Source organism: Erpetoichthys calabaricus, chromosome 11 (genome assembly GCF_900747795.2).
Source record: "Erpetoichthys calabaricus chromosome 11, fErpCal1.3, whole genome shotgun sequence".
Taxonomy (NCBI): Eukaryota; Metazoa; Chordata; class Cladistia; order Polypteriformes; family Polypteridae; genus Erpetoichthys; species Erpetoichthys calabaricus.
In genome coordinates, this window is record NC_041404.2 from 13,304,022 (window position 1) to 13,328,328 (window position 24,307).

The window sequence follows — 24,307 nt, forward strand, 5'->3', positions numbered from 1 at the left end:
AGGACCTTAATCTTAAATCACAAAGGTGATTCTCACAATATATTATAAATGTGTCCTAACGGTCATATAAAGAAGACTGGCAATGAAATGGAAAAATCCAGGAGACCTAAACTGAACTGTTTCCTTTATGACAGTGATGGAGAACCTGAGATTTGTAGAGACAGTTTCCAAATGCAAACTTCTGCAATGACTTATCGTGCGAACAGGAGGCAGCCAACATACCCAAAAGATAGTAATTACATGCCGGACCAGGGGGTGGCAGTGTTCACTAACCCTTTCTCTCCGCAGACCAACCAAGGGAAATCCCGCCTGAACGTTTCAATATCATTTCTGGTTCCAGCCCCAATGGCATCACTTCCTCTGACCCGGATATTAAACACCATCTTGTTACCATTAATTAAGTTCTGTTTTGAACTGAGTCTGTAAGGACCTTTTTATTGTTGTTTTTTTTTTAATTTTTGTTTCAAGTATATGGGTGGTTGGGGGGCTACCCCAAATTTTTTTCAGTCTCCCTGTTATCTTTTCACACTAGTGATAAACAAAAAGATTTTTTTGTGAAATTGAATTTGTAACAAAACTCAAAGGCATTATTCAAATAGCATTTTGTTTCCAACAAAACTTGTGTAATTGATAGAAGAAAAAGTTTGCTTATTTCCTTGTCTGGAAGAATTTTCATGCATTTAGCCAATACCTGACTACCTAGCATTTAGTATTCAAAGATCTCTAGTGCAAAAAAAAATCACCATAAGAGGTCTTTTGTAATTGTTCTGGTAGTGTGATCCCCATTATGAAGACAATCCTTTGAGATTGCAATCCTAAAGATGCATCTGAGACATAAAAGAAACTCAAAGGTCCATGGCACTAGGAGCAAGTATATCCTCAACCTCATTTGCAGGAGTCAAGGATCAGGAATGGGTAGTTGCTCATTAACTGCCTAGGGGGCCTGAGTTACCATATAGTGAGTTGTCCTGTGGGAAACAAATTATTGTGCACAATGGTGCATTTTGGCATGTCTTCATGTGGAAAATATGCAGCAAGTCATATTTTATAAAAAGCACTGCACTCATCCGAGGTGATGTGGAATGAGAGGCATAAATAGAAAGGATATTAATGGTGTACTGCAGATTACCTGTTTTATACAACTGAGAAAAAGCACAGATAAACACAAAAGCTTTAGAGAACAATATTCCTTGTTTTTCACCCTAAAACCTTAAAACCCTGAAGAAAACCTCTTTAGTGAGTTTTGAATTTCACAATTGCAAACTCATCTATGAAACAAATTTTAGTATCAGTTTCTTCCAATTATGTCAAAAAAACAAACTTGCCTGTTTCAATCATCTCTAGCCCAGAGTCTCCCAAAATATGTGACTCCTTAGCCATTTAAGGTACCCTGAAATAACTTTGATGGCTCTCTCTCTCCTTTTTCCTTACAAGATCTTATCAAACAGGGAAAAAAATACCTGACATGATTGGTCTGAAATTCAGCATTTTCATATAACAAAAACTGAAATTTTGATAAGGGCGCATGAATGATTCTGCATGGATTGTCTCATTTGTACATGTTGACTATAACTTAAATAACCACTGACCTTTCCTTAAGAAGTTGAACTACATGGAGCTCCTTTGAATTAAAGACTAGCCTGGCTCCTATAAACACATTTTTTTCCCCGACCTATTCTGACCTCTCTGCTAAATTGCTGTTTGGTGCCAAAGTGACTTTTTTGGGATTGCATGAACCTCCTCTGCCCAGCATATCTGGCCTGGCTGCTATACACATCAATACATCTTGAACCAGCATGCCCTGGACTAGACATGCCTGTCATTTGGCTCCTATTAACTCTGAAGTTCCTTGACCTAATGTGAGAAACTGAACATTTCATGACGATGGGTATTTTGTGTCAAATCAACTTGAATTAGTTAATAATAAATATCAATTATATATAGCAACCTCATTCACCACACCTTCACAAGGTGCTTTATGCAGTAAACATGAATACAACTGAATTCACTCCAAGCCTATTAGATGCTTTCACACTATGATTGAAATACTAGTATTATTAAAAAATCGGGTCCTCCATAATCCCTATGGTAGAGAAACAATGTTAAAAATTTCCAGGCCCAATATTCCTTCTACATATGTAGTCTACCTCAGGAGAGCTGAGACTTGAGTTCACAATGGGCTCCTTTTCTTTGATGTATTGACATTAAGTCCTATAGGTCTTAATATCTAGTCAACAGCCCCCCACCCCCCAAAACTGCTCTTCTGCACTTTCCTTGGCTACTAATGCTTTACCTAGCAGATTCACTCTGCTTCACACAAGGATTTGCAAATCCAGATGGTGACTTCCAATCCAGAAATGCAAAATTAATCAACTGGTAATTAGTTTAAGCTCTCTGATGGTGTCAGCACTGATGTGAAAAATCAGCAAAATCTTTCCTCTGCAATTGCCTGAATACAATATTGGCATAGAGCTGAGCCACTTGAGTGCCTGCCCATGTAAATCGTAATTCAAAAGCAAAATCATTAACTCAAAGGAGCCAATGCTTACCTGATGAACCCTGGGCAAGGACTTTATGACTGTGATTGGTGGTTAGGTATGACAGGGATTATTCAGTCATATGAAGAAGTTAGGGAACCCCTCTTAATTCTTTGGATTTTTGTTTATCATTGGCTGAGCTTTCAAAGTAGCAACTTCCTTTTAATATATGACATGCCTTATGGAAACAGTAGTATTTCAGCAGTGACATTAGGTTTATTGGATTAACAGAAAATATGTAATATGCATCATAACTAAATTAGACAGGTGCATACATTGGACACCCCAACAGAGATATTACATCAATACTTACTTGAGCCTCCTTTTGCAAATATAACAGCCTCTAGACGCCTCCTATAGCCTTTGATGAGTGTCTGGATTCTGCATGGAGGTGTTGTTGACCATTCTTCCATACAAAATCTCTCCAGTTCAGTTAAAGTTGATGGCTGCCGAGCATGGACAACCTGCTTCAAATCATCCCATAGATTTTCAATGATATTCAAGTCAAGGAACTGTGACGGCCATTCCAGAACATTGTACTTCTCCCTCTGCATGAATGCCTTTGTAGATTTTGAACTGTGTTTTGGGTCATTGTCTTGTTGGAATATCTAACCCCTGCGTAACTTCTGCTTTGTGACTGATGCTTGAACATTATCCTGAAGAATTTGTTGATACTGGGTTGAATTCATCCGACCCTCAACTTTAGCAAGGGCCCCAGTCCCTGAACTGGCCACACAGCCCCACAGCATGATGGAACCTCCACCAAATTTGACAGTAGGTAGCAGGTGTTTTTCTTGGAATGCAGTTTTCTTCTTCTGCCATGCAAAGCACTTTTTGTTATGACCAAATAACTCAATTTTTGTCTCATCAGTCCAAAGCACTTTCTTCCAAAATGAATCTGGCTTGTCTAAATGAGCACTTGCATGCAACAAGCGACTCTGTTTGTGGCGTGAGTGCAGAAAGGGCTTCTTACTCATCACCCTGCCATACAGATGTTCTTTGTGCAAATTGCGCTGAATTGTAGAATGATGTACAGATACACCATTTGCAGCAAGATGTTCTTGCAGGTCTTTGGAGGTGATCTGTGGGTTATCTATAACCATTTTCACAATCCTGCGCATATGCCGCTCCTGTATTTTTCTTGGCCTGCCAGACCTGGGTTTAACAGCAACTGTGTCTGTGGCCTTCCATTTCCTGATTACATTCCTTACAGTTGAAACTGACAGTTTAAACCTCTGAGATAGCTTTTTGTTGCCTTCCCCTAAACCATGATACTGAACAATCTTTGTTTTCAGATCTTTTGAGAGTTGCTTTGAGGATCCCATGCTGTCAATCTTCAGAGGAGAGTCAAAGGGAAGCACAACTTGCAACTGACCACCTTAAATACCTTTTCTCATGATTGGACACACCTGTCTATGAAGTTCAAGGCTTAACCAGCTAATCCAACCAATGTGGTGTTGCAAGTAATCAGCACTGAGCAGTTACATGCATTCAAATCAGCAACATTACAAGGGGACCCAAATTTTTGCACAGCCAGTTTTTCACATTTGATTTAATTTCATACAACTAAATACTGCTTCACTAAAATCTTTGTTTGGAAAACACCCCAGTACTCAGATGTTCCAAGGAAATGAAAGACATACCAATGTTATCTTTTTATTGAAAGTAGAGTAAATTATTATGCAGGCTGAGAGGGGTTCCCAAACTTTTTCATATGACTGTATATGTGTCCCCTAACACAAGCTGCCACTCTCAAGGTGAAAATGAGAGGAGCTCCCTTAATGTCTAATAGTGTCTGCCTGCTGAATGCTGGTCTGAGGTATCATGAAATAAATAACAGTAAGGCCTAATTCAGGCCCGACCAGTTGACATGTCACCTCTTGGATCCTGCCACATATTTTTAATCTCCATGTAAAAAAACAACATGCACCTCAATCTACAGCAATTCTTGGCTGAACTAGTGACAAAATTCCATCCATAACTTGTCTAACTTTAAGAGTAGACAATTCTGTCAATGTGGGAAGACTGGAAGCTTCTTGACTGGTCTGAGAGGTGTACAGGAGAGAGAGAGAGATAAAGGTGTGTCAGCTTTTATCTGACTGGAGCTGAAATAGGTGTGAAGTGTTCTGACAGGACCTAATGAAACTCAGGGCAGACAGAGGCTGGGTTGTAATCACTGTGAACAGATCTCTGGGAAGTATAGCTACTCCTGGGAGTGCAGTAGGACGAACAATAACCTCTCACTACTTGTTAAATGGAGTGAAAAACAACTCTGGAGGGTTCTGAACTGGCCTTTGATTGAATTGGGGGTAACCACAGCATCATGTGACTCTAGGTAAAAGAAACATGAAACCTTTGTTCAAACTGGTTAGGCAGGAGCTCAGGAGTAACTGGAAGTAATCAAAGTGATCTAATTGGCATTCATGGGACAGAAGAATAAGAATCTCTCTGGTGGTTCAACTAGAGCTTAAAGGCTCTAGACCTTTCCAGAATGGTCTCAATGGAATTCTGATTTTATTAGCATTGGGAGTCTTGAATTGATTAACTGGCTTCCAAAAAAGTCTCAAAGTCTTCTAAACAGTCTCATGGTAATATTAGTAGTATTGTGAAATTCTTAGTTGCATGTCTGACCATGCAACAAGTCATATGGGTATTCAGTGGTGACAAAATTCATCTCATTGATGGTCTAAATGGGTTTACTTACAAGTGAGCAGGCATGGGCTAATCAAGTCAGTCAGCTGTCCTGAACAGTTAGGCCATCCAGAACTGAAGATCCAAGGGTGCGGTTTTCACACCTCCTTAATAAGGTCTGAGGAGCTGAGAAGCAGGCTTCAGCAAACTGAAGGCGCTAAGACAGAATCTGACAACTGTCAGGATCAGGCTGCCATCTGTAAGCAGCATGACCATACAAGGTGAGACAAGGGTCAGTGTTGCCGACCGGGCGGCACTCTGCTGACCTTTTTATTTAGTGATTAGTGTCTTGTTTATGGCCCAGCCTGGGATTGCAAGTGACAAGCATTGGGAAGCTGGGTAACAGCCGAGCTCTCGGATTTCGGCCAATAGCAGAAATGCAAGTATGGTGTGGAGCTGCTCTTCACAGGCTATATGAGATACCCCTTGTGGTGCTGTTGTGCCAGGCAAGGAGAAGCTACCCATATACAGGGAACAGCTGCTCTTGAGGATTCTCAGAATAGCTGCACAGCTGCAGAAGGGCTATAAAAACCTGTCATATTTCAAGACTCAAGTAAGTTGGCATGATGGGGGTGGGCACTCAATATATCTTTTTCTGCCCTCTTGTGGTGGTTACTTTAAACGTGAATGAACAGTGGTAATGAAGAGTAGGTATGTCTGTTGTGAAATACATAAATAGACTTTGTGGTGACCTTGCAGAACAATGACCAGTATTCTGATGATTATACCAGAATGGCAAGGTAACTGTGCTATCCTTGGAAATTGTAGAACTGGGCCCTAACAGATGGTAGAACCAGCTGTAACTGGGTACCTTTTTCTATTGTAGGCCATGATTTTGTTATCAATAGTGTCTACTGTTTGTGAACAGTGTACTCTTAATGTGAATAATGATAGATTAATTAAAGGTGGGAACAGCATTCAGTCAGAATCAGAAGCCAGCCTCCTATGAGAGAAACCCAATCAGCATCATGATTGGTGATTTCATCTGTAGACAGACAATGTGACACTGCAGTCTCTCTAATGTTCTGGCAACAAGACCACTGAGTGGCATTATAGATTCCATTTTGCCTCTATACTGTAATTCTTCAAGGGTTACCCTAACTCCCTTTTCTCTCCTGTGAGACCGCCAAATGGCATTCCTCTGTTTACACCAGTGCCTTTATAACTGACCTACCCCCTGCCTATTATTTTGCCATGAGCCCAGCCTTGATGTTTGTGGCACAATGGTGTTGTCTAGCAAAACTACTCTCTACAAAAAGAAGTCACGCCACCTCACTGGAACCATAGCAACAGAGTGACACTATGTCTCCTGCCTGAAGTGTGGACCTGAAAATCAGAGTGGTGAGGATACAGCCTGTCAAAAGTGACCTGAACACCTCATTTGTCTCCCCTCCCTTTCTTTCATGTGTTTTATCACCACTTACCAATACTGCTTCTGATTTTTTATTTTTCCAGTTTATAGTCTGTACAAACATCCCCTGTATATGTCAGCATCTTACCTGCACACACTGCAGACAAAGCACTTTGGGTGATAAGTTCTTCCAAGGGCAGAGACCACTTCTCCAGTGATGAAATCTCCACAACTGTCACAGCGCGTGCCGTAGAGCCTCTGGTAATCCGCCGTGCAGATGTATTCTCCATTTTTCTGGAAAAATCCTGACCGGGCAAGGTCACACCCACACACTGTAAGAGAAATGGATCAGACCATCAGAACTTGGGACGAGGCCTCAGTGCATGTACTGTACCTTGACTGTGTCTTAGATTTATTTCACGTTAGAAGCCCCTCCCTGTGATCATTCCAAATGAAAGAAGTGATATTCTCTTGGTATGCCATGACATGCTTTTCTAATGGGCAAAAAAAAACCCCATCAAAAACATTTTTTCTTTTTTGGATGGAACAAATCTCAGGTTTATGAGACTTGGAGGTCTACAGTGAAAAGAACAAGTGAGTGAGTACATTTGAAAAGATAATCAAATGTGGTAGTTTAGACGGTTACAGTCTGTCATAAGATGAATACTTAAAAAGAAAAAAATAATCATGCAAAAGTAACAAATGAGCATTTCAGCAGCGTTTGTCAGCCCTGGTCCCAGGAGACCCCCCCGGCTGTCCTGTCTTTAAGTAGATATCTAATTTCTATAGAGTCTGAAACATGCCTCAAGGTGTGATTAAGCATTCGAAGACATTTAGCAAAGATATGTGGGTTGAATCATAAAATGGGTGAATTGATTTCCTTGACTTATTAAAATGACCCTAACAAGCAGAAGAAGCAGCTGACTATGCTTGGAGACGACACACTGTGGCTCCCATTATTCAGTGTTGCAGGATAGCACTGTTCCCTGCATCACCTCGGTGTGAAGATATGGGAGTCACTAGCCCTATGTGAGAAGTGGAGCATGTCACCGAAGATGTTCCAGTGCCAGTTCTTGGCAGTGCTCAGTTCCAACAACAGCATATACAGGGTGTCCCAAAAGTCACTATACACTTTTAATAAATTCATAAAAATTACACAAGAAACTGAGTTTATTAATATTTCTAGCATCAACAAAGGAATCGTTGCAGTTTTACTTGCTAGGTTTGCCATCACGTTCCAACGCCTTGAAGACTAGTTGTATACCTCCACATGAGCGCCTCCATTTTCAACAACTTTCAGCCACCTCTGGACGCAAGCCTCTCCGACGTTTTGCAGCATCTCTTCCCCAACCTCGCTGCAGGCCGTGGAGATTCTTTGCTCAGGCTGTGACAGGTTACTGGGCTTAGTGGCATACACCTTACTTTTGATATAGCCCCACAAAAAAAAAGTCACAAGGTGTAAGGTCAGGAGAGCACGGAGCCCATTCGAGGGGACCCATTCAACCAATCCATCGTTCAGGAAACTTGATGTTCAGGAAATCTCTGGCTAACCTGGCAAAGTGGGGAGGGGCATGGTTAAGGGAATGATACGCTTACAAAAACTGCAAAGTCTAAGTTGTCATAGGCTGATAGCTTAAGTCTATCCGAATGATACCTGGAACAAAATAGAAAAAAGGAAGTGTATAGTGACTTTTGGGACACCCTTACTGTATGTTGCCGATACTGGTCAATAACCAATGCCAAAAAAGGAATCCCATCTCTATAATATTGTCAACTTCATCATCAAAGACATTGCTGGTGGGGTGGCACCCCAATATACTTGGTGGAATGCAGAGCTTTGCTCTTTGCAATGGCCTTTTGAATAAATTCCCCTATTCTATCAGGGTGTTGTTCCTCTTCATCTCCCAGATCCTTCCTGCTGGGTGTCAGCAACATTATACAATCCTTGTTGGCAGCTCTGTCTCTGCATTACATTGTTCTCGGGTAAACCAAAGTAAATACATCCAGGTATTTGTATAGCTGATGAAAGATCTGCAAAAAACATTCTTGGTGCAGCAGTACAGGTGTCTGCAGTTCACTAATGTCCAACACTGTCCAGGTACCTACTTCTTTGTGAGTCAAAAATAGAAAAAGCCATTCAAAGATTAGACCTCAGTCCAATCACTCCTATGTCAGGAGTTGAAAGTTGCAGTTCTCTAATGGTCGTCATTCAGTCTGAGGGATGGTGAGCCCTGCCACTATTACAGTGTACACAGTGTTAACTTGGTCTGCTAATTTTGAAAGTCTACCAAAAATTAATCAATTTATCCTGTGCTCTGATTTTGTCTACCACTATTGTGATGTGCCACTGGTGCAATCTGTTGAATGGCCATGCACTGTCTCAGAGGCTATGAGTGGTTACCATTGTCTGTAAAAGATTGTACAAGGAATTTTTTTCTAATACTAACACTCTATATTATGTTTTTTTATGACAAAAATAGTTATGTCTCTATCCCTGCAGGATACAACAGTAGCCTAATACACTGTAGGGTTGTTGGGCTTTTATACTTCATTTTGTTATACTGCTAAACCCCTTTGCCAGTGCATTTGCTCTGTTTTTTATTGTACTGACCTGCTTGCATAATCTTGTTTACTCTCCAAGGTGCCTGGGGATGAAGCATGCTTATGATATTAAAAACAACATGTTAGAAAATGCATGCATGACATAACATTTAGGTGCATTCAAGGGCTGTGCTGGGGACTGTAGCCCTCAAAGGACGGAGTTCAGTAGGTGGGTTCTAGAATGCATGTGAGTGTGTGAACGTGCCATGTGATGGACTGATGGTCATGTCCAGGACTGGATCCTGCTTTGCACCCAGTGTGGCCAGGCTAGGCTTCACCTAGCGATGCTGAAGTAAAAAAAGCATTTTAGGAACTAAATGGATCGATTGACTTTTTATAGATAATATTTTCCCCAACAATGTCAGTAATTACTTGCATAATTTTCCACTACTTACAAATCCAAATGGCACAGATCCATGCAATTTGGACAGAAAAGGAAGATTTTATTTTAGGCATATTTTTTCTATTTATTTAATGGTTAATTCAATTTAATGAACATGATAAAGAGGGAGGGAAATGCTTCTGATGGGAAAAAAAAACGCTGCTGGAAAGCGCGGGATTCATTTAAACACTTCATCACTCAGTGGGTTTCGAAACAGCTGCTTGTTAACTGAATGGAGAAGTGGCAAGCTCAATCTGCATGTGGCTTTTATAGCTTTGCTCTTACGTGGCAGCCATCGTGCCTACTTGAGTCCTGGCATTCTGTCCTGCACCTGTGCCTATATTTTATTTCATGATCCATTTAGTTGAACTAGGTCACACTCACACCAAATAACAATACGCCGATATTTAGAAGCATATTTACATACTGAGATTGTAAGGAATCATGTATTTGTCCATTTTGTCTAAGGGAAGGTGATTTGAAATTGTAGTATTTGTTGCAGTACAGATTAGCATGGTGGGTGGCAGACCCACTCTGCCCATTTCATGCCACCATGTATGCAAGACATCCATATCTAGGCAACCTATCAGTGATTGAGTTTGTTTGTCTGATGCCTGATTATGTTCTCGTATACAATGTGTGGATCTTTTCTGAATAATTTTTCAGCATTTTTGCATTCCTTTTAGCACTAATTAGCACTGCAGTGACGTCTAGTCACTGTCAGCTAGAAAAAAAAAATGAAAATATGAATGATTTTGCATTTTTAGGGTACAAAAAACAGTCAGGAACTGATGTGTGTGTTGCGTAATATCACAAGCAACAGATGGGTTGGTGTCATAATATTTGAAATCTACATTAGTTAGACAGTACACAATGAAGAGTTCCATTAAATATATAAGCAAAGCCATGAAACACCAGCAATTAGCACAACATGGCCTTGCCAAACTACTAAAGATAACACCTCTGTTTAAATTATTGGTGAATAGAGCTGGCGTAATGTTACTAGAGTCATCCGTGGGGCAGATCATGCCAGGCAGAAAGCTCGACAGAAGGGGCTTCTACTAAATGCCCACACCTTCACATTGCAGAACACCAGAGTTATGTTAATAAGAATGTACTGAGTGATCTGCTAGTCCCAGCCCCATGTAAAAATAATGATAAACACTATTTAAACAGAAATAAGTAAATAATAAAACTGGGGTCTCAAAGTGTCTCATTATTATTATTGTAACAAACACCAAAGTAAAACAACTTGAGGTACATACAGAATAGTAGTTATACCCAATAACAGGTACGAACCATCGCAATACACCTCATGAAGCTTAACGACCCCAGCTTAACTTGAAGCTTAATGTCCTAAACTTTCCCACTGTTATGGAATACTGGAGATGCCTCACAAAATAACAAACAAGCCCATGACATGGCTTCCCTAGCACTATCCTTTCCTTATGTAGCACAATGAGGATGTCTGATGACCCTTCACTGTCACACTTTCTCTCAGCTTTCCAACAAAGTCAATTTCAGAGATTCTAAAATCTTCCTAGACGTAGCGTGAACCTTCCGTAACCTTCTTGAAACTTGTGGAATGTTGCACTCTGCGTACCTGTGTGACATCTTCATGTCAATCAGGTATCCAGCCCCACCCACCTTCTGGGAAACCTGCTGGCTGGTATGCTGTGTTAGAATCACAGAAGGTTTCCCCTAAATTGCAACAAATTGTCCATACATAGCACAGGTTCAATTTAGTTTGGTCGCCGGACAAGTGTTTATTTGAATAGTTTCTGTCTTCAGTGGAGACCGAGGCGGTTTTGAAATAAATATATTTAGGGACTGGTACTGAATGAGCTGAAGAGCGTTGTGCTACGCCAGTGTGTCTAGCTTCTTCATAAGCAGTATTTGACATCACAGGAGAGGAATGTAATCCCACCCGCTAAATGCACAGATTAAAAAAATGGATCCACTAGTAGGTTGAGGATCAGGGGCTTTGTGGGTAGATACAGATGATGCACTTCATTGTGCCAAATAACAGTAAGGGCCCATAAAGAACTTTGTTTATTCTTTTGTGACCTGCTTTGTAGTACTAAAACATACGGTGTGATATATTTGGAAATCCTATGGGCTGCACTTTCTATTGGTTCAAACCTGGCAATGAGTCTTTTGCACAGGTCATTATGACTGGAGTACCAAAACCAATGACCTCATGACAAGATAATCCCACCAAGACCTATTCAAGATGCACCCTTTCTTTTTGAATATTTATTGATTAGATCAGAGTTCAAAGTTCATTTTGTGAGCACTAAATGGAATGACCAAATCTGTAGATTTTATAAGAAGACTGGCATAACTATTTTAACCCCCCAAAAAAAAAACAGGGCCTGGAATTGCATTTTGTTTTTATTCCTCTAAAGTGAATGACAATGATGCACGGCATTCATATGCTATTAAGGAATATGTTTGAGCAAATGTGTATTCATTTAGAGGCTGTAGTCTGCAGATTTCTGCATAAGATCATCAACTTTTTCTTTCAATGTTCTCATAAATGCAGAAAGCTCTGACATTTCCAGCAATTTGTCAAGGTACCTTGAACAAACCTGGGTCCCCCCAGTTACAAGTTAGTACTTTGCAAGTATTTTATAAGTACTGTATAATTACCTTCATGTAGTCCTGTGAATGACCGAATAATGTGTAAAAGTGACAAATGTCACCTCATTAGAAAGCACACTTCTAACTTTAGACCACCTTTTCTCTTGCTCCTGCAAAAACTCTTCTCTTGATCCTATTAACAGGAACGGAATCAGTCGCTAAGTCAAGGTCTCCGGGTCTCCACACAAAGTAAAGTAAATTAGTAACAGGACCAAACACTGCCTCCTATTGGTATCAGCTAGAAATGGTCTCTGTGAAACAGCCCAGTCCTCAATTAGGAATTGCTTTTGATTTATGGCTGTATTGTGCTGAACCCAACACAAGAATTCAGTAAAGAGTTATTAATCTAAAAGGACTGTGAATGAGTGCCAAGGGAGTGCTTTGACCTCTGTAATCTAGGCCTCAGTTTTATAACCCATAACTCCATTTTAACCTTGATCTTTCATTGAAGATATTGGCTGTTAAGACCACTTTGATGTGTAATTTCAAGCTTTTGTTATATTATTATATATTGCACATTATTATAATGAAAGATAAAGTGGGAAGATAATTTAGTCACCAACTGTGCCTTGATAACAGAATAAAAATGTAATCTACTTATAAATTCTTTGAGCTGAATTGCTTATGCTACTGTGGTTAGTATTTCCTGAATATAACAACCCCACTTAATGCAATTCAGTGTCCTAGCAGCAGTGGGCATGAGGCAAGAAATACCCTGGACAGGACGCCAGTCCATCACAGGCTCAATCTTATAAACACTTCCACTCACTGAGGGCAATTTCAGAATTGCCTATTAAGGTAGCATGAAAGCCTTGGGGATATGGATGGAAAACCAGAAAACCTAATGAAAAACACAGGAAGAACATCTAAGTGCCACACACAAAATATTTGCGTGTAGGATTTAAACCCAGAAACCTGGATCTATAAAACTGCTGTTTCCAGAATATTGTGTGATTAAAGTAAATGAACACCACAGGGTACTGCCACAGAGTTCAAACCGGGAGTAAATGTATAGCTCTGTTCTCAGTGACGTCTAGTAGGAAGTGCACATTGAATGTTTTAGTATTCACTTAAATATGCACAGTGAATTACACATATACTGTATATTTGAACAGTTATGTACAGTTTTATTATGTGAAGGGCTCTTTAATGTTCAATGACACGCTAAACATCTTGTATATAAACGTCTACGCATGGAAGTGTGTGTGTCTGTCCGTCCCGGAAGTGAGAGGTGGAGTCAGGGTACGGGCTCCATCTCTGAGGATACGCAAGCGAGGCCAGCACGTCAGCAAAACGAAACCTCTGAAGAAAGTCACTCGCTTAGCCGCTAATACACAAGAGATGTGAGCACAACGGCAAAACAAATCCTCCTAGCAGAGAGATGCCCAGAATGGTTCCTTTCAATTACCTGACATCTCTACATTTCAATTTTTTTTCTGACGATTTCTATAGTTTCTAGGACCCTGGGCTTATTACAGTATTGTATTATTCTCAACTAGCTGTGTAAGCCCAAAGAGGACAGACATATCAGGGTTGGTACAATTACTGAATCAAACATGCAAGGGTTTTGTTCATCTCTTTTTCTTTCATTTACTGTATCTTTGACATAATGTTTATTTAGCCTGTGCTAATTTTTTTATCTAAGTTTTGAATCATGGGGTTTTCATTTTTACTTTAATTTTCCATGTACAGTTTGAATTTGGTCTTGTTAATTTAACTTCATGCTTGGAAAACACCACAATAAAATATTGTTTAGTTATGGGCGCCACCATTATGGGCTTCCATTGCCCTCATTTGACGGTTGGTTATTAGGGGGTGTGGTCCTGAAAATCAAGCTGTGTGATGTAATCAGTGGTATCATAATCAAACCAGCAGAGCACTGATACTCATCACCCAGGATTGTTTTTCAGTACTTAGTTATTTTCCTGTCAACAAACTCCTGGTATCTGAGTTTTTCTACTTTTATGTTTGTTATTTTTTTATTACTTTTCATATTGACCCTTGCTTTATTTTTGACTACATTTATTTTCAGTCCAACTTATGTATCTTGACTGCCAAGTTTACTCAGTGGTAGTACAGAAAGAAAGAAAGTGACAAAAGGGAGAACACAGAGTATAAAGTAAGAAGATGGAAACAAAAATAATGCTATCTACTGTACTTTGCCACAAAGCAGAAAATACTTACCACATGGGCAAGGAGATGTAAGAGAGAAATGTAGTCTTGATTGGGCAAAGGACAAAGGTGAATAAGATTGTTAAACCAAAACAACAAGCGACAAAACACTAACTAAAAGGCAAAATCATTGATTCCACACAAAGTCCTAACTTCTTAAGATGATTTTTACTAGGTAAATGCATGTTACAATTCCTCTGCAATATCAAGAAACTTGGAGAAAGAAAATTGGACACCGCTAACTTAAATACCAAAGGCACAATAATGTTACAGGACAGTCGGAAGACCATTCTTTGAAATTCAACATAGTGAATGTTACTACAGCGCATTCTCTCTTGCTGTATCTCTCTCTATCTTTGTTAGCCGAGGTGGTCTTGGTGCTTTGGATGCTACCTTCTCCTGTTGCTGTCAGAGCATGCAGACAAATTTGGAGGTGTATGAAAAGCCACAAATCCAAATGTAAGAGAGTTGAGCAGGTGAGTGGTTGTGGTTCTCAAGCATGTCTAGTTTAATGGTTCCTGGGTTGTCAAATGCTGGGGTGTGCTAAAATATTTAGAAGTTTAAGGTAATTTTGCTTTGATATACTAAACCAAACAGTGTGTTTAACTAAAAGCTTTGTATCCCTTTTGCTGGAAAACCCTGGGGCAAAAAAAACACTTTATACACATTAATCCTGGCAGAGCCTAAGAAATACTTTCTCACACATGGTTACAGGATAATAATGAAAATTAAAAGCATGAATGTATAATGAAAGCAAGTGCTGTGATACAACAACAATATCAACAATAACAAAAACAATAATAATAATATGTAAAAATAAAATATATTTCATAAACAGGCTAATTATTTGAGTTTAAATCTTAAAAACACAGTCCACAATGATGTAGAGAATATTGATTAATCTTCACTGCTGCCTACAATAACACTTCTGGTAATGTTATGGTAGCAATCACAGTCTGCTGCTAAAAAAACTACAAAATGACAGCATTTACAAACACAAATTCAAGGCAGTTGAAGGATTTGCTAAATTAATAAATTTATTAAAATGAACATGCAGTATGAACACAAGACTGTTATTGACTTCATAACTTTGGGAATTTTTTACGCATTCAATATATTTTTTCTCCAATTCAGACAGGTGTTTTGGAAGTTGTTTAAGCCAGAGAACATTGTGCTTACATTGTTTTACTGTTATCTTGTCTCTGGAGCAATTATAAATTTAAACAATGTTATGCTTGATGTTTTCTGTGCCTCCATTTTGTTTCTATTGGATGCCATCATTTCAGAGATTCATTGCCTGTATACATTGCATTGCTTAATATGCGGTTCCAGGAAGCTGTATGTTGCCACATAAAAGCCAACACCATGTGTCTTTTTGGTGTCCAAGATTACAGATTGCTTTGAAAGACTGTGTTGCATTTAAATTCATACTATTCTTAGTAGTTTGAACTCTGGCTCACTATATTTTTGACAAAGAATTCTGGTTCATGATTTGGTTACAACATTTGTGTCAAACGTTTCCTGGTTACGAATCCTGCTGGTCTTTAGCTATGCTCTCACCTTATGGTTCTCAGGAACACCCATGTGTATATAGTACAGAGGCAAGTGTAGAGTATAACTGAGAACTCATAAAAAGCCTAAAAGCATGACACTATCATTCAAGAAATTCTTGAACCTCCTCTCTTCTCACATGCCCAACTCAAAGCACTCCTATTCTCATCACTCTTCTCTCTTTCGTTCTTATCCACTTCATTCAGGTCTCTTCCTCTAGCCAGTAAGGCTTTTCCTAAACTGCCTTCATCATTCAAGATACGAAGGGTACTCTGGCATGAGACAACTGCTGGGGTGACTTCAAGCCATGATCTGGACATTGAGCTAGAATTGGCATTAATTATTCCTGTTGTCTCTGCGCCACTGAGCATTCAGTAGGTCTTAAAGGCCAGCACTCCATAGCAGTGTATGAGGAGTGAAGCAGCAAGTTATGGGCTGTATGCAAGAGCAGCGTTTGAGGGTGGCAAGTGGGGCGAATGCCCCAGGCCCCGTGCCTAAGGGGGTCCCACTTTTGAGGTCCGCGTGTTCTGTTCGTGTGGATTTATCAAGTTATATTCTCCAGTATATATATATATATATATATATATATATATATATATATATATATATATATATATTTGAGATGCTTCTAAGAGGAACCCTTTTAAAATCACTCTTCAAGGTCAAATTCCGTACATGTACGTCTTTGAAAACATTCCATAGTCCACCTTCATCGCCTGAAAAGGGTTGCCAGTATAATCCCTTCCTAAAACTAGGTATAGCCCAGTAGTCGCTGGGTTGGCTTCTCCTATCTATAGAACTAGGGTGTTGTACCGTGTTAGCCATTATAGAAAAAGACATTGCATCCAGATTAGACTACGAAGATGTCATCAACGACTTTTCCAATTGGAAGGCAAGAAAAGTGGATTTTCGTCTCTGAACCTGTAAACCACTAAGAGGTTTCATGATGATACCTCTACATTAATTTCACACTTCCTGTCGAAACACTGAAATTTATATTTTATTTGTAGGCCATAAACATGTCTGAATATTAATGCACTAAAACATGTATCACTAATGATAACCGGCTGACATGACATCAACGTGAGTTATGACTATGACTTCCTACATATCGAGACTCAGAGTATACTTGCAATTTGGGTTCTTTTCTAGAAGAAGCCCTGCTAATTTCCACATGACACCGCATCACATTTCACTCTGTCATGGTATTGTCATGAATTATGAATTGCACTTTTTTAATAGATTATATCATTATATTTTGATAAAGTCTACGTGTTATCTTGCAGACATTTAGCTGAAAACTGTAATGAGAAAATCTGGTGTATGTTAACACTATTTTTATTAAATTCACGCACAAGTTTATACAATCCACACATACTGGTAACAGCGTTTGACGTAACCGGCCCCGTGTGGGGTTGGTCAGCCCTAGGCCCCGCACACCCCTAAGGCCGCCTCTGGCTGTATGTTGTCCTCTAGTGATTTGGGGGAGAGTGTTGATCTATCAATTGAATGAACAATTTGGCATCAGGTCCCCAACTTGTAGTGACCATGTGCTGCTACGTGTCAGCCAAGAGGTCATGCAACCAACTGTCGTCACTGCCCAAGATAAATGTTCAGGAAACTGCTTGGTTGTGTCATATCCTGGGGGAGGCCACTACGTATTTCTCATCAGGCTGTGACTCTTTCGTCTGACTTGTGCTCCTTCTCATTAATCTTTCAACGCACAAAACACCCATTAGCCACTGCCATCCATTGGCGCTGTCTTATGGCTCAAAGCTACAGAGAGGTGCATTCTGTAGGTAAAATTTATTGGGGTCAAAAATTGTCTTAAATAAAATTCTTTGTCTAAAATTTGCCAATCGAAAAGGACTCAATGAGGAGAAGAGGAGGCAGTGAAACTTTGTGTTTTAATGTCACTGCTCTACTAACAATAGGCTGAAGTCTGATCACGACACTCTGCGACAGGATGTACTGTCTCTCTTTCACTGAAGCTCACAACACACTTGGTGACACTGCTGCTCCAGTTCTCGGCAGCTTGGATAATCCACATGTGCTGCAGAGCTGCCAGTGGGCTCCTGAAGCATAAAACACACTTGACTGCTGTCCAAGTTTAGCTATTCCATCCAAAATGACTTCACTAATCACTCTCAGCTGGTTCTTCTAAACTAGCTACACTGAAACGTGGCACTGCACCTGCCCGCCATGCTCTGCGGTCACTCACTTATTATACAGACTATATGAACTCTTTCTTTTGGCCAAGCTGCCGACATTTTAGTTAGCTATGCAGAGGTCTGAGCACCACCTACAGTTAGGACGTGTTTTGACAAATGCAAAAGGAAACATATTTGACAAAATCATCGGAAATTTACCATCACAGCACCGGACAAGGCAGCTTTTTGTTTTGTTTTAAATAAATGCAGAGAAGAAAACATACTGTATTTTATTGAAGGTGACACCTTGAATTGTAACCCTATTTAAGGTACTGTACCATCTTTCATGTTGTGCTGTCAGGACTCACCAAAAAACTGTGCTTTGCGTTTTGTTGAAGGTTTTTCAGCCTAAATGGCTTTAATTATATAGCTCCTTTCACCTTGGGCATCATCTCAACGTGTTTTTAAACAGCAATCACTGGCAATTAATAACCAGTGAAATACCTTACAGACAGCATTCATACCCAGAGCTGGCTTTCCAGCGTTCAGAGTGTTATCCATTTAGAATTATGAGGAATAAATGTAAAGCATGCATGACTCCCCAAAAAAATCCAATAACTAAAAACATCTTTATTTCCACACATTAGACAATTCCTTTCTGCATGCAAATCCTATTACATAACCATTAACATTACAGCAGTTGCTGAAAAGGGAAAAAGGCTTCCAGCAGTTAGCATTCATGTCTAAAAAATACTGGAACATTCAACTCCACAGACTTGGCAGCATTCACCTCACAAATTAACACTCCAGACGTGAGAGTGACAGTTTTGCTGGGGACCAGTCAGGCTAGCTGGCTCCCAGTTAAATGGGAAAGAACTTATCAGGCAGGAAACAAGAGTTTTCTGTAGATTGGATAACATCAGGTTTGGCTGCAGGACGGCTTTCTCCAAGCAATGTACCCTGGAGAAGAATTCATGGAAGTCCTTGGGTTTTGCCTAATCTCAAACTGAACACCAGAATCCACTTCTTGTTTCCATCATGTTATGGGAGAATTTCAAGTCTTATTTTTTGTGGAGTATGTTCGATATAATTTAGGATAGGTCTTCCATCACAAAGGAATTCTGTCAGCATTTCTCAGCACTATAGATCATGTTTATGAGACTAATACTGAATTCTGTCACATCCTCAAACACGTTATTAAGAGGTCTGACAAAACAACCACTGCTTATCACTTGAGAGCAGTTCCAAATTTATGACTCGGGAGGGAGGCAATAAGGGAAACCCCATCATCAAGCTTTGCAGAATTAAGAGGATGAACTCCTGAATGTAAGGCTTTAGTGGGAAAAAAAACAAGACCAAACTCCACACTCTTCAATCCAAGTGAACGGGGAGTGAAAACTCTCAGGTTTTTGCCATGGGTGTGTAGCTGTACAGTGGGAGGAATTTCTTTTTAAAGAAACAAGACCACAGAGCAAGCATCTGAAATCAGTACTCCAAATCCCTAATTCTTATTAAATCTCCCTATGACGTTTCCACATTTTATTGTTATACAACATTGAATCACAATGGATTTAATTTGGCTTTTTTGACACTGAACAACAGAAAGAGACTTTAAATGTCAAAGTGAAAACAGATAGTTAAATTAATTATAAATATAACACACAAAAATAAATGATCACGTCAGCATTTAGCAGATGCATCTTTGGCAGCCATGACAGCCTTGAGTCTGCGTACACAGACCTCTATCAGCTTTGCACATCTAAAAGCTGCCATTTTTCCCCCATTTCGCTTTGTAAAACTGCTTAGGCTGCATGGGGGTCGTGAGTGAACAGACTTTTTCATGTGCAGCCATAAATTCACAATTGGATTGAGATCTGGACTCTGACTTGGCCACTCCGGGACATTCACATTGTTGTCTTTAAGCAATTCCAGTGTAGCTTTGATTTTATGCTTGGTGTAATTGTCTGGCTAGAAAGAAATCATCTCCAAAGGTGCAGGTTACTTGCAGACTGCTTCAGGATTTCCACCAGGATTTTCCTGTATTCTCTTCATTAATTTTCCCCTCTACCCTCATAAAACTTACAAAGCCTAATACAGAGAAGCATCCCCACAGCAAGATGCTGCTAACAACATACATCACAGACAGGATGATGTGACATTGACATTTCATCTTCTGCTGTGGGGTCATCTGTTTTTTTAACCGCAGCTTTCTCTCTGCCACTCCCTCATAAAGCTTTGACTGGTGAGACACCCAGAGAAAGTTGTTGTCAGCACAGTCTCTCCAATTTCATCCACTGTAGCTTGTAACTCTTTCTCATAGGCCTCTTGGTGGCCTCCATCACTAGTCTTCTAATTGCAAGATCAATCTGTTTTTATGGACTGTCTACTCTAGCTGATTTACAATTCTGCCATATTCTTTTCAATTCTTAATGAGTGGTTTAACTGAACTGCAAGGGATATTCCATCAATAAGAACCTTAACCTGCAATTGCTGAGCGCTTTGAGTAGTGAGAAAAGCGCTATATAAATGCAAAGAATTATTATTATTAACAAATTTTTTCTTGTCTCCATTCCCAGAATCGTGCTTTTCAATCATCTCTTTTCAGAAAGTTGCTTGGAGTATTCTTTGTCTTCATTGTGTAGGTTAGCCCACAATATTGACACACCACAAGTTGGACTGTCTAGAAACAGGTGCATTTGCTGTTGAACAACAGCAAACAGTACATAACTTCCATGAAAAAAATCTCACATTGCTTCATAAGTCATAAGCTCACAACGTCTCAAATATGAATAAAACATCTTCTTATATAATACTGTGGCTGTTCGTTTGTCTGTCCAGGATTTTAAATCACCTGTAGTTCGCAAACCGTTTGACCTATTGACCTGAGATTTGGTATACATATACTACGTGACGTCTACTGTCTGGTTTCGGGGTGATGATTGACCTCCAAGTTTATTCCTCTTTTTATTTTTATTTTATTTTATTTTATTGTAGAATCAACTCTTGGCAGCGGCCAGCAGGGCAGCCATGTGGCGCATGCGTACGGGTGCCGTTCTCATCCTTACCACCTTCACTGTCACTTCCCCTACCTCTTCATATCTTAAATCATTCTTGAGGCAGATTGAGGACTTAAGTGAAAAATAAAAGAAAATGTATTAAGTAATTGCAACACAAACACTGACTTAATCAGTTTTAACGCGAAAAGATGCCAACGAAAGAAGAGAAGAAGCGGGCCGCTAGGGTGGAGAAAAGAAGAGCTGCTCAGGAAGCAGCAAGCGCATCAACCTCTGAGCAAACGAATGCTAAACATACCGAGAAAGAGCAGAAATCTAGGAATGCTCAAGTCAGGTGTATTCACTGCCTGTTATTATGCAGTGCGCCATTACTGGTTGTTAAATAAGTCGTTTCTGGAAAATGCTCTCATGTACTAAAATGGGAGCAAGCATTTGATTTGTAGACCCACCCTCCGTCATTACAGTTATATTTATAACCACAACACATATGGATGTTCTGATATTGTTTGTTGTTGTCCAATGCTCCTTACCATAGACTTATATTGCATCAGATGTTTTTTTTTTATATTTCCATGTGAAAATATAAAAACAACCATTAAAAATTCACATGGAGCTGGAGCCTCTCCCAGAAGCACTCAGCATTTTGTATTACCCAAGCTTGGATTTGGTATCATTCTGTTATAGGCACACTAGTGCTCACTACCACGGGAACTCATAGACAGATACTTTATTAATCCCAAGGGGAAATTTACAATATAATATATATATCATATAAGGTTAATTTTTCTGGAGGTGTCAAGAGACCAGAGAACTTGGAGAAAAGCAACACGACAATGGGGAAAAGGTGCAAATCCCATCCAGACTGTGCCCAGGTTGGGTTTGAACACAGTGTGTTAGAGCTACTACAGCAACATTCACACAGTTCTAAGTGGTTTTCACAAGTTATGAATATATTAACAATAATAATTGTAATAATTACAGAGCCAAATGTCTACATTTGCAAATATATTTTCCTCGCCCGGAATTTTTTATACATATAATTTTTAATACATGCAATGCTCAATAAAATGAACGCAATACAAGTAAACTTTGTAGCATGCTGTGAGTGAACTCCTTTATGGAGTCATCCGGATTGGCACTCACTCTGCCTAGAGCTCCAAGTAGCATACAGTTTAGTAAAGTTGTATTTGGTCTGAACGGTTAGCTGATAGAGGGCTGAAGGAACGCAACTGACTACTTCCTGCCATGAAAACTTGAACTGAGTGCTTTAGGCAGTCATAACAGTTCCCTGGCTGGACAACGAGTGGTCAAGACACTGAGTGCAATCTGAAGGCCACAGTTCAGTTTTGTTTTGGTAGGTTTCAAAGCCGGAGAGCCTCCCAAATTATTAGACAGCGAGTGGGCAGATCTCTTCAGGGAGGCCTGAACAGATGTTTATAACTTGGTAGTGAGCTTTCCTTTATAAACTGGCCTTTGCATGGTTTTGGAATAGATATTGTAGTGTACTTTTGTGAATGTTACATTCAGAATCCCAGCAGCACTTTAACATTTGGAAGGCTGTAATAGAATGAGAGAATTGTATTATTGATAAAAGGGTAAAGGAAGGTAAAAAACTGGCTTTCGTTAAACATTAAAAAAATGTACTCATTAAATCAAGGTATAACTTAGTGGAATGATTGTTACAACTCATATCTCAAAGCAGCTGGAGAGAAAGGCTGAATGCCAGTCCTGTCACTTTCTGTGTAGAGCTTCCCATCCTCCTTATGTTTGTGTACATTTTCCTCCCAAATATTTGTTAATAAGCTTAACTGGTGAGTCTAAATTGGGCATTAAAACATTGCAGTGGAACTCTGCCCAGGTTTCCTGCTTCTTAAGACCCTTAAAGTGACTTATACAAGTTCAAGAAATTTGTGTATGGTCGGCACATGAAAACTGGACCTAGTTTAAAAATAAAAATCTCCTACCCAATGAAATCTGGTCTCTGCAGAACCCTTTAAATTTTAATAGTAATTATTAAATAATACATTTTAACAGAGACGGGAAGCAGTGTGTACTCCTGAAAACTAAAGTAGAAAGGAAGATGGATTACAGGGCCTGTTAAACTTTACTTAAGATTACAAAGTATTCTGAAACTTGTGTCAAGATAGAAGAGAACTGTGAAAGACTGGACCATCAGCCAAGGTAAACATCCATTCATCTGTCCATTGATTTTCCATCTATGTGCTTCCCTTGTCCAGGGATACAGGGTGCAAGGGCCTATATCCTGGCAGCACTGACCACAGGGAGGAATCACCTTTTGACAGAGAGCAAAGATAAAAAGCAAACACAAAACTGTGATTTTCTGCTTGAGAAGAATTAGTATTGCAGTCTCCTTTAGGTTAAGATAATAGGAACATGATCCTTTAGCAAAAAAAAGAAAACTCTAGTTGGAGTTAAAGCTAAACATTGACAGAGATTAACCAGGAATGTAAACATCTAAATCTTAGGTTAAGAACAACACATAATGAAAACTGTTGAAACACTATCAAAGAAGTGGATATACCAGGATAGTTAGCCAAGATAAACAAGGAAGGCACAACCTCGAAACTTTGGCAATAATGAACACTTCAGGAAAAGATCTTAAATAAGTCCGCTGTATACTCCATAATTTGGTACTTTGTCTTTCTAACATGGCAGGTTTCACTGTTTTCTTCTTTGTTTAAGTCATCCAATTGTCTATTGTTCCAGCTTAATCCAGTTCAGGGTGCGGGTGGTTGAGTCTGTCCTAGTAAGGTAGGCACTAACTCAGTATGTGGCGCCAGATCATCACAAAGCACATTCAGGTTTGCAACTAAACTCACAAATAAATTCCAGTTTAGAATTCCCAGTTAACCAAAGTACTAGGGTGTTGTACCGTGTTAGCCATTATGAATGTAGAGAAAAGCCAAGCAAAATGACACCTTTTATTGGCTAACAGTTAGCCAATAAAAGGTGTCATTTTGCTTGGCTTTTCTCTACAGTTAACCAAACAAACACACCAATAATAAACCTTCAGGCCTTATGAAGTGATGCGAGTGGCCATCGTTGAATCCCTTATGAAGTATGTAGATTATTGGTACAAACTACAGGCAAACACCATTCTCATACTAGTAAAAGTGAGGAAAGAAGAGGCAGGGAAACACCAACTAAAATTCAACAGGCAAAATTATTCAAAAACCATTAACATCAAACAGAGA

The 24,307-nt window shown here is 39.5% G+C and overlaps 1 protein-coding gene across 6 annotated transcripts in view; it reads right to left on the bottom strand.

The window, feature by feature from the left end:
- Window positions 1–24,307, bottom strand: part of ablim3 (actin binding LIM protein family, member 3) — a 185,609-nt gene that overhangs the window by 66,947 nt on the left and 94,355 nt on the right. For all 6 annotated transcript variants that reach the window (XR_007936232.1, XR_007936230.1, XR_007936234.1 and 3 more), the window contains exon 3: window positions 6,728–6,911. Coding sequence is in view for 1 of the 6 variants with exons in the window: in XM_028812713.2 (XP_028668546.1) it covers window positions 6,728–6,911 (184 nt within the window). In the remaining 5 variants the exon portion in view is untranslated. The remainder of the gene's footprint in view (window positions 1–6,727; window positions 6,912–24,307) is intronic.